The 11411-nt window shown below is 42.8% G+C and overlaps 1 protein-coding gene across 7 annotated transcripts in view; it reads left to right on the top strand.

The window, feature by feature from the left end:
* Positions 1-11411, top strand: part of LOC143838225 (retinoic acid-induced protein 3-like) — a 124736-nt gene that overhangs the window by 18172 nt on the left and 95153 nt on the right. For 4 of the 7 annotated variants that reach the window (XM_077339249.1, XM_077339251.1, XM_077339250.1 and 1 more), the window contains one exon: positions 169-6309. The exons of 1 other annotated variant lie outside the window; for it this stretch is intronic. In XM_077339249.1, coding sequence (XP_077195364.1) covers positions 169-291 — 123 coding nt within the window. In that variant the 3' untranslated portion in view covers positions 292-6309. Of the gene's footprint in view, positions 1-168; positions 6310-11411 lie in introns of those variants that run through there. 2 more of the 7 variants (XR_013231303.1, XR_013231304.1) reach the window with 2 other exon arrangements.

The following is an 11411-nucleotide window of genomic DNA, read 5'->3' as shown; positions in this document are numbered from 1 at the left end:
TTTGGTTTTGGGATTGCTGCACTAAAAAGGGTGGTATATAAATATAATAAATGCATAAATAAAATAAACGTAAGAGATAGATGGCCATTAGGGGAAAGATTTGGTAAAACTACCAGGTTCCTTTTTCCAGTTTCAAATTACTGAAAGGAGATCCTGTTTCCTTTTCAGAATCCTGAAACCAAACCATATTTCTCAGTTTCCTGGGCAATGTCACACCCTGCATACAGACAGGAAATGATGGTGTACCGTGAAGTCAAGAGGCAGGCCAAGGGAACTCATACTCCAATATGAGAAAAATGCTAAAAGAAATGGCCAGTTGATTGTTGCATGATGATGTTTTCCTTGTTCTTCTTTGGTATATTTTTGTGGCACCTTGCCCAGCAAATAGAAGAGGGTAGCTATGTGAGTCTGTGGGTTCTTCTGGGCAGAAGCTTTTGTAGCTTATTCATTGGATACACTTGGATCTGGTGTAGTGGACTTCAGTCCTCAAAAGACAACACAGTGTATTGGTGAGATTTCAAAGTGCCAGAAGACTCCATTTTGTTTGTGCCAAGCCAGAAGTTTCTAAATAAGAATTTAACATCTTCCAGACATATCCCAGCATCCTTTCTTGCCCCTTTCCTCTTTGAGGAGCAGTGGTGGGAGGTTTATAAGATCGTATAACTTTGACTCCAATGGTCCTTGAAATCACTAAGTTGTAATTACAGAGAGTTAATGGCAGAGCTGACAAACAAGATTTTTCTTAGTTGTGCTCACCTACACAAACACAAACAAACTTTGTTGTTGGCTTGGACTTAGAACCTTTGTATGCTTTCACAAATTAATTGCTCTAATATCCTTGATATTATAGATACTTATATAATCTACAACTACAGTTTGTTTAAAAATGAAGAGAGTATTTGCATTTGAGGTAGAGTTTTGTTCAGTGCTAGAGTGTCTGCTTTGCCTATAAGGTCCTAGGTTAAATTGTTGGCTTCTCCAGTTAAAAGAATCAGGTAGTATTAACAGGTGATATAATAAATCTCTTCCTGATGTCCTGGACAGGTTTTTCCAGTGCACTAGACTTTGATAGACCAGTGGGCTGACAGAGGACAAGAGAGCTTGGGGGAGGGGGGGAGAGAACGCAAATTTGCCACCCAAATTTTTAACATACAATGTTAAATTCTCTGTTTAGATTTGAAAATTCATCTCAAAACTCAAGCCTTTCACATGCAAGTCAGCTACTATATGTAGAAAGATCTGTACAGGATTCAAATCAACACTGTTTCTTTCCTTTTTCCCCCAGTGGGCACCAGGCCTGTAAAAAGGAATGAGAGGGCACAAAACATTCAGACTAGAAAACCAGAATACACATTCCAACAAATGTTTTGTAGTAAGTTTCCAGGACTGCAGAGCAGCCATAATCTGGAGCCCACGTTTTTAGTTGTTGATATGACAGAAGACAATTGGAGGCTTATGCACAAGGGTAGCATATAGGCTTGCCAGCTTCCACTTGGCTACAGGTGTGGGATGGGGTTGCTAGATCCAGGTTAGGAAATTCCTGGAGTCTGGGGAGGACAGGGACCTCAGTGAGGTACAGAGTCCATCCTCCAAAGCATCCATTTTCTCCAGGGAAACTGATCTCTGTAGTCTGGAGATGAGCTGTAATTCTGGGATTCCCAGGTCCCACCTGGAGGCTGCCATGCTTAATACAGATTTATCACTTAAAAAAAGATTTAGTCTGTAGCAGGAAATGAGTGACAATGGACAGCAACAAGTGCAAGGAAGATTCTGAATGAATAAAAAAACACCTGAATGAAATGCATGAATTTGTGTGAGAAAGCCAGGAAAGAGTAAACAGCAGCCAATCAAGGGGTGTGGTATAGATGAGGGCTCCTTATAAATACCCACTTCTTATAAAACAGATTGGGTATAAAACTCTTTGTCCTGATGTACCTTCATTGCTTTCTGTAACAAAAAAGTGTGTGGTAGGGCAGAGACAGTAAACAAACATTCGCTTATGTTTTAGCACGTATCCACAAGAGGGCCATAAGAGGATGGTCCAATAGATCGATGATTAATTTCCCAAGATAGGCCAGGTGGCACGGAAAGACAATATGACCAAAGATTGTCCTTTATAGATCCAAGAGGTAGATTTGTTACACTTAACAAATCAACTAGATAAGAAGTCAGTGCCTGTCCAGCCGTGTGTACCCAAGCAGGAAGAATGTTCAGGCTCCGGCTTCATTGGAATCACCTCATTTCCTGTGTCAAAGCTTCTTAATTCTCCTTTCAGTCTCTGTCCTCTGATCAATGATTGACTTCAAAGCTAGGGAACAATCACCAAAACAAAACAGATAAAGAAAGGGGGGGCATCTTTCCTGGATATGTGAATGTACAAATAAGAAGTTGGATTTTATTAGATCCTAGAGACCTGCACTTCTGGGCCTGTTAATGGTAGGGTTGCCTGCTCTGGGTTGGAAACACCTGGATACTTTGGACGTGGAGTTGGAAATGGGTGGGATTTGCAGTGGGGAGAGACCTCAGTGGAGTATAATGCTATGGAGTCTACCCTCCATGGGAACTGATGTTGCCTAGAGATGAGCTGTAAAACTGGAGGACCCCCAGATCCCACCAGGGGACTGTCATCCTTATGTCCATGCTCTGTTCTCAGTCTCAGTTGTGCAATCTACTATTAATGTAAACAATTTATAATCTCCTGGTGATTATGTCTGCATTGTGCTACACACATGGAGATGACTGAGCCTCAGCAGCACAACATATATTATACAACTGAAGCCTAGAACTTCCAGACATCCTGAGGTGGGTACTGCAGGTCTTTCCAGATGATGGGAATGGACTGAAAGGACATTAATATGACTATCAGAACTCAGTGTGTTACAAGTATATTGTGCCTCATAAGTGTTCATCTCCCATTCCTAATCTCCCCTGGGATACAATAAGCCAACTTCTTCTTTCTGCGTTCCTTTTTCAATCCCAATCAATGGTCAAGTTTCCCCAACATGCAATGACTACTGGAGGCAATGTGCATGCTCAGTGCTTATTAGGCCATTTGGTGGAGGATCCTTCATGGTTTAAAATTTATTATGTTTTTTCCTAGATAATTGGAGGGGGCCCAGAGGGGCCCCATTGGTTTCAATTCATCACCTGGTTCATAGCCTTGGGATCGTCAGGCTTGCTATTAGAAGGAGTGATTTATGGGAGATACTCTGATGAGGCCAGTCATAGACTCCTGGCAGTGACAAGAAAATACAATTTTCCCATTGTTGAGCTGGGGGTGGCATTATTGAGATCAGAGCTATGGAAGGCTTGAGATTGATAGGTCACACTCACTTTCGGTTTCCTTGGTCATTCATCAGAATTTCTGGCAGACCTTATATCTAAATCTCATAATATATCAAAAGTGCATGTTTGTATGAATTGTAGTCTCTTATACAGAATGATTTATGCTTCTTATAATCATGAAAACATTAATGTTATAAAGAAACTGAATATATTTACAAAGCCGTGCTTGTAAATATGACTTCTTTCTGCTTGTAAGCCATGACTTCTTTGGGTAATAAAAAGTTCCAGCTCATCAATATATTTACAAAGCCTACATACAGGGAACTGTTTGTGGATTCAGGGCTTTTCCATACAATCCATCTAGGCTAATGGCAGCTGTGGAAAAAGTTTGTATTTAGTCATTCCCTGCGCATAAGCCCACTCAAATGCATGGAAGCAGGTATTGGCTGGAGGTCACCACACATGGATTCTTCTATCACTTTTCTTGTGGCCATCTATGGTGGTCTCATCTTCTTCCCTCCCTCAAACACAGGATTTTCCCTTTGTTTCCTTGTTCTTTCATATTGAGCACTTCCTACATCTATTTTTTCTTATTTGTTGGTCTATGACTGTCTCACCCTGTCACGTTGTTATTATATATTTTGATGCTGGTCCAGCCCAGGGACTTCATAGAATCATAGAGTTGGAAGGGGCCATACAGGCCATCTAGTCCAAACCCCTCCTCAACGCAGGATCAGCCCTAAGCATCCAAGAGAAGTGTGTATCCAACCTTTGCTTGAAGACTGCCAGTGAGGGGGAGCTCACCACCTCCTTAGGCAGCCTATTCCACTGCTGAACTACTGTGAAATTCTTTTTCCTGATATCTAGCCTATATTGTTGTACTTGTAGTTTAAACTGATTACTGCATGTCCTTTCTTCTGCAGCCCACGGGAACAGCATTCTGCCCTCCTCCAAATGACAACCTTGCAAATACTTAAAGAGGGCTATCATGTCCCCTCTCAACCTCCTTTTCTCCAGGCTGAATATTCCCAAGTCCCTCAATCTATCTTCATAGGGCTTGGTCCCTTGGCCCCAGATCATCCTCGTTGCTCTCCTCTGTACCCTTTCAATTTTATCTATGCCCTTCTTGAAGTAAGGCCTCAGAACTGCACACAGTACTCCAGGTGTGGTCTGACCAGTGCCGTATACAATGGGACCATGACATCTTGTGATTTTGATGTGATGCCCCTGTTGATACAGCCCAAAATGACTTGAGGGAAGAAGCCTGCTAATATTATATTCCTGTAACGGGTACTTAAGAGGCTATTGAAAGGACAGATAGAATTGAGGGGTGGGATGTATGAGGTAAACCAAAAACTGGGGGTATCTTTGTAATCACACTAAACCCATCTAATATGTTGCCATATTAAGTGTTTTTATTTTTCACCATGGTCTCTGAAAGTTTGAGGAGAGAGGCTTTCTTTTCCTTTTCTGGTTTAACTTGCAAGCATAGGATTCTTTCCCTGCCATTTCACATTTAGAAGGCAGGAATGTACAACCAAGTCCCCCAAGTCCTATATGTACAGTCCAAAAGATCACTCCTCTCTTTAGACCTATTTCCCTTTACACTGGGTAAGGATTACTTTTCTTCCCTAGAATCTCTGTCCCTTTTAACTTGAATTGGGATCTTCTGTAATCCTCTCACTCTTCTTTGCCTCCTTCCCAGTCCTCAGTCAGTGCTAAACTGTTTCCTTTTCAACTGTTAGCCCTCAACTGTCAGCCAGTCACTCAAAGGTTTTCAAACTCTATGAGGCATTATTCCTTGACAATCTACCACACCAGCCTTTCCAAATTGTACGTAGACCTAAAAACAGTTCATTTCCCCCGAATGAATGCTGATTTCTGCAGATAAGTGGCAGTCACATTTATTCAGCCAGCTTTTAGCCACACTGTGGCAATCGCAAGGCTGCTGGACAGCTCACACAGAATACTGGGCAGATCAGGACTTAACACTCAGTTTCATCCGCCTGTCAGTTGCAATGCGATGTAAAGGGCAATGTACAGAATTCTACTTGTGTCCATCAGCGGCCATGTGATTGTTCCAGCCCATGCTGGTATGCAGAAAAATCAGCATGTGCAGACTAAAACATGCTGTGGTGTGAGGCAGTTGTGTGAATCGGCCCCCAACCCTGATTGTCTGAAAACTGATAGCAATTGGACACATGGCACATTAGTGATGCAGCTCTAGTGTTTGAATGTTCTAACATAGTGCTGACTTTCCCAGTCTAGCTCAAACCAGATTTTATCTTCTTTCCAATACTCAGCAAGCCAGTGGCCTTCATGGGCATTCACACTTACAGTCATCACACAAAAAACAATGAACAAATATGGTTCCTTCCCTAACCCAGATATCTGATTGTTAATTGGAATCTACTCTTACTCTACAGCCCCTGGCTAGCTAGATTTCTGCAACTTATCCAGCAAGACTTATGAAACTAAAGAGTGGTGAAAATGTTATGTGTCATAAATGGTGCACAAAATAGTTATGTGACAGCATATACCATTTCATTGACTCTAGCTTGCCTCATTCATTTACTGATCGTTCACATAATGCCTGGCATTGATGTTCCCCAATCAATGACAATAAAATTCTGTATACCACCTTATCATGTCACTGTGTTTTTTCTCAACTTCATGGTGAAAATTAACAAGACTGTCTGTTTTCAGAGAAGTAACTAGTAGGTGGCCTTGTGAGAATAAAAGAGATAGTTTATGATTGAGCAAGAAATGAGTATTGTGAAATGTAGCTGAAAGCCAGACCAATGAATCAGGATTTTTCTGACATCTGCTTTGCTGCTTAAAGGAAGAGAAAAACCCTACACTGTTCAGTTTCAAAATGTTCATTTCCTGGAGCTACTTTGGCTATTAAGTAATCAGCAGTCATCTGTAACCCTGTGCTTTCTGTGCTTTTTTAATTACACATCTTTTCTTTTGCAAGTCATATGTATTTCAGAATTGCTGGAATTAAAAACAAAATAGAATTTGTCTTCAATGTTATGGTTCAATCACTTTTGTCTGAAATGGTGTTTATTTTCTTTTTAACTAGTTTTGAGGAAACATGTAAACACACACTTTATATGCTTGTTATGGCTGCTTTCTCATTTCTGCACAAAACACTGAAGCCACTATTCCATGCCATCTTTATTTTATACTTTGATCTATTTGAGTCAGATAACAATAGTTATATGACATCCATTTGCAAGAACATTGTTTATGCAACCTTAAGACCACAGAACCCATAGCGCAGTTTGACCGCAAGCAAAATATGCACATGGAAAACCTCAGGAACCTGCAACGGACCCAACCAACCAGAACTAACCAATCCTATAATTGGCAGAGCAACCGAAATGTGCTGCTTGGGGACAAGAAAATGAAATAGAAAATGATATTCTGCCTGCAGGTTTTACACATGCCTTATATCTTCCTATACTCAACAAAACAATTATTTTAATGCCTGCAAAGCTGGAAATGCTTTTCTAACATATAAAATGTGATTTCAGCACTGCTGTAGTTCTCTTTCTGCCCTTTCCGCAATAATCCTACTTGCTGCCAATGTGAAAATGCAGCACATGATGTGATTTTTTATTTTTTAGCTGCTGCCTCTTGATTGACAAAAAAAGATGTGCTTTTTCTGTTGGTGCTGGAGTGTCATCTAGTGGCAAGAATGGCAATGTGCACAAGAATACCTCGAATAGCCTTTTCCTCTGCTCAGCAATCGGTATTTATTCAGATGTCACCTGTTCAATTAGCAGGCCCTGGCAGGTTTATTACACGCCACCTGTTTCCAAGTATAAACACTTACTGAGGTAGTGAAAACCAGCTTGGAGACAATGGCAATTCTTTATGAGCAAGTTCTCATTAACAGCATTACGAAGTGGAGGTTATTATAGCACAACAGTCCCTTTCGGGTGAAAGAAGCAATTGATGATTAAATTGATAGTCAACATGAACTTCCAGATTTGACAAATGCAAAGTTCACCTGAGAAGCAAATTTGGCTTAGTACTGGGAAAGCTTTGATTTGGACAGTATAACGGTGTTTGGACAGTTGGCACGATGATTGTGATCCTTAGCGAAGAATCTTGTGATACTTTCAAGATGGGGGAACATCATCATTACATCATGAATGGTTTCAGGCAAGCACCCACTTCATCAGATGTTTGAGGCCCATTGTTTGGCTGTCACAGACTAAGGGAAGCTACACACAGGGGCCAATTCTGCAAGGGCAATAAAGGCCGAGATGATCATATGGAAGTGGGGCAAATCCCCGCTTCTACATGATGTAGCTGCTGGTCAATCCCCCTCTCAGGCCTGCTGCGGATGAGGCCCTCAGTTGCCCCAGGCTAAGGGAACATGGGAGAATCCACGTTCCATTAGCTGCTGTGGGGGTCAACAGGGCCTGTCCCGCAGCAAGTCTGCATGGACAGGGCAGAGCTGGGCCTTCCTGCCTTACAGTAGCCCAAAGGGGGCAAAAAATGCCCCAGTTGGCTTCATGGTGCTTTGCCGTGCTGTGCGTAGAACACAATCCGACCCTCCTGCAAAATATTTAACCCCCCCCCCCCAGTGCAGCAGAACTATTCTGCCACTGCTTTGTTTCCCGGGGGGGGGGAATACATTTCAGTGGGACACCCCTGGGGACACAGTAAACTGCAGAGCTTTATGCTCCACAGCACTGCACCAACAGCAGCCCGGTGTGGCTTCTGCCATGCAAAATGAGCCAGGGTAAATAAATGCAATTGTCATGTGTTCCAGTGGTGTTACTGTAGATATGTACATGGCAAGCAAGTGGTCCAGGAACTCTGGTCCTAGCCACTTATTTGCTGCTTGTGTGACATTGCTGAGGAAGGAGTTCTATGCATTTCCATCCCTTCCTTTCTGCTCAAATCCACAGTGCTTGTCTTCAGTGAAACTGGGTCAATTTAGGTCATGCACCCATTGACAATCCATTGCTTGCCATGCAGATTTATAGTGCCAGCTCAACAGAGCAGCAAAGAGAATGGGTTCATGTGGCCTCACTGGGATGTGCATTCAGATATTAGCTAATCAAAACATTTTTTAATCTCCTTTTCCAGATTTCTAATCAAAATGGAACATGAATGACAGAAAACAGTATTTGAAAACATTTGCATCAGCCTGTTACTTTGGTGCCTAGCTATCTGGCTTACAGTTCAGCAAGGTCAGAGGGAGAGAAATGATCAGGAAGCACTGCATACTCCTCCACTGCACACACAGTAGGGGTTAGATAGACATAATTTTCAAAACAAAAGTGGAGAGTATGGATGGGTGGAGGGAATCCACCCCAAGCAGTGTACCCCTATTGCTGTGTTCCATGTCTTCCAGCATTTTTCTCCCAGTACACTCGTTTCCATCTTTGGTGCCTGGCTGGGAGAACAATGCATTAAGTAGCTGAGCACAGTGAGGAAAGGGGTGGAAAGAGCAGACTGAACTCCCCTACCCTTTGTCTTTTGTAAAAAAAAAAAAAAAAAACTCTCAGAGACTGTTTCCACAATGGAGGCTTCGTGCTGGGCTACAGGCTGGCATTTGAGTCAGGGTTGGTTACTTCAACTCTTCATGCGCCCGGAACATTTGGCCCCGTGCACGTAATCCGTCCTGGATTTGTGCTCCTGCTCAGTAGCTGGGGCAGTGAACTTCCCAGAGTGGAAACAGTCTCAGTGAATGAGTGTAATAATGCACATCCTATTTGTGCCTACCTGATTTCTGGGGCTCATACTCCACTTTCCTTCCCCAGGAACTTTAATTTACTGAAAGAGGTACAGCTGGAAATCTGTTTCCTGCTAAAATCACTGGAAACAAATAATTACTTAAAGAAAGTAAACATAAGCAACAGTGATAAAAAAGTGTCCAGACCCCTATTGCATTCTGAGGGGTGTTTTGCAAGATGGAGGGGGGGTCACTTGAGGTCACAGTTACAGTTGCCAACCTCCAGGTGGTGCCTGGAAATCTGCTATTAAAACTGATCTCCAGATTATAGATATCAGTTTCCCTGGAGAAAATGGCTGCTTTGGAGGGTGGCATCTATGGCACTATATCCTGCCAAGGTCCCTCCTCTTCCCTTGCTGTCCCCAAGCTCCACCTGCAGAATCTCCAAGTATCTCCCAATCAAGAACTGGTATCCCTCATTATGACGCTAAATTGAAAGCAGCCCTGAGCCTGACCATAAAATACATTTAAATGAATTCTTGTGCTCACTCTCTGTCTCTCTCTCACATACACACACTCTCTCTCACACACACAGGTAAATCCAGCTGCAAAAGCACATTGAAAGTGCATTATCCAGTGAGTGCAGAATGAGCTTAGGTTAGGCCTTTCTTTATTTTTACATTGTAATTTTTTTTCCTCCTGAATGTACTAACAACACTGCTACACCCCTTGTGAAATAGCATATTTACACCTCAGGGAGGTTCTCCCAAAATTAATTTCTACACACTAAAATAACTGCATTATGTAAAAGGCATTAGGTGAAATCAAGGGGAAAACACTGCATTACGTTAAGTTAAATACTTTGGCCACCTCATGAGAAGGAAGGACTCCCTGGAGAAGAGCCTAATGCTGGGAGTGATTGAGGGCAAAAGACGACAGAGAATGAGGTGGCTGGATGGGGTCACTGAAGCAGTAGGTGCAAACTTAAATGGACTCCGGGGAATGGTAGAAGACAGGAAGGCCTGGAGGATCATTGTCCATGGGGTCGCGATGGGTCGGACACGACTTCGCACCTAACAACAACAACAACAACAAAGTTAAGTCAAGGAGGTATGCATGCCATATAGCTCTGTCATGAGGGGTGGTGTTGTATAGTGGGTATAGTGCCAGATTAGGACCTGCAATGGTCCTCATATCCTCATTCTGCCATGGAAGCTCTGAATGACCTAAGGCCCATCACAATTTCTCAGGCTAAAGTACCCATATAAGGTGGTGGTGAAGATTGAGTGAACGAAGGGGGACAGTCAGCATGGTGCAGTGGTTAGAGTGTTGGTCTAGGATCTGGAAGGCCCGGTTCAAATCCCTACTCTGCCAGTCACACACGCCCAAGCTGATTGGTCTCAGGTCCACTGTGGGAATAAAATGGAGGAGAGGAGACTGATATAAGCTGTTTTGGGTCCCCATTCGCAAGAGCGATGGGGCTTCAATAAATACATTAAAATATAAATTAAAATAAATACTTGGAAGTTAGCAATGGCAACACCGAAAAATAAATAAATAATGTTATTAGCACTTGATATGGGACTTCACTCAACTGCAATAAACTACTTCTCTCCCTCCCTGCACCTGCCCTTTCCCCCACCACCCAGATTCTAGATTTTGATGTCGGAATAATACCCTACTGCAGGGGTAGTCAACCTGTGGTCCTCCAAATGTTCATGGACTACAATTCCCATGAGCCCCTGCCAGCAAATGTGTGTTTGCTGGCAGGGGCTCATGGGAATTGTAGTCCACGAACATCTGGAGGACCACAGGTTGACTACCCCTACCCTACTGAACATATGAAGAATTTGTCTGTGTAGCACAGAGAGTTCAGTGCTCAAGATATCCCCATTGTTGCTTCAGGCGGAATAATACCCTACTGCAGGGGTAGTCAACCTGTGGTCCTCCAAATGTTCATGGACTACAATTCCCATGAGCCCCTGCCAGCAAATGTGTGTTTGCTGGCAGGGGCTCATGGGAATTGTAGTCCACGAACATCTGGAGGACCACAGGTTGACTACCCCTACCCTACTGAACATATGAAGAATTTGTCTGTGTAGCACAGAGAGTTCAGTGCTCAAGATATCCCCATTGTTGCTTCAGGCGATCCTTTTAAATCGGGATCCCCAGATGGAACCCGGGATCTTCTGCAGGCAGCACCATTGCCCTACAATTAAGCTATGCTGCTTTCCAGCACTTTTACATGATATCTATGAAGGGTACACACATACCCACATCACAGGTATAGTATAAATAGGAAGGAGAGAAAGAATTCTTTCCTGCTAGGCAAATTTCCCACAGATAATCATTGGTATGACAGTTGTGGTAACAGCATTTTTCCTGAGAGTTTTGTAATCCTGTGTGTTTTGACTAAATCCTCTCAGAA

This window comes from Paroedura picta, chromosome 5 (assembly GCF_049243985.1).
Source record: "Paroedura picta isolate Pp20150507F chromosome 5, Ppicta_v3.0, whole genome shotgun sequence".
NCBI classification, from domain to species: domain Eukaryota; kingdom Metazoa; phylum Chordata; class Lepidosauria; order Squamata; family Gekkonidae; genus Paroedura; species Paroedura picta.
Note: the sequence above shows the minus strand (reverse complement) of the source record. Positions and strands in the feature narration are given on the sequence as shown.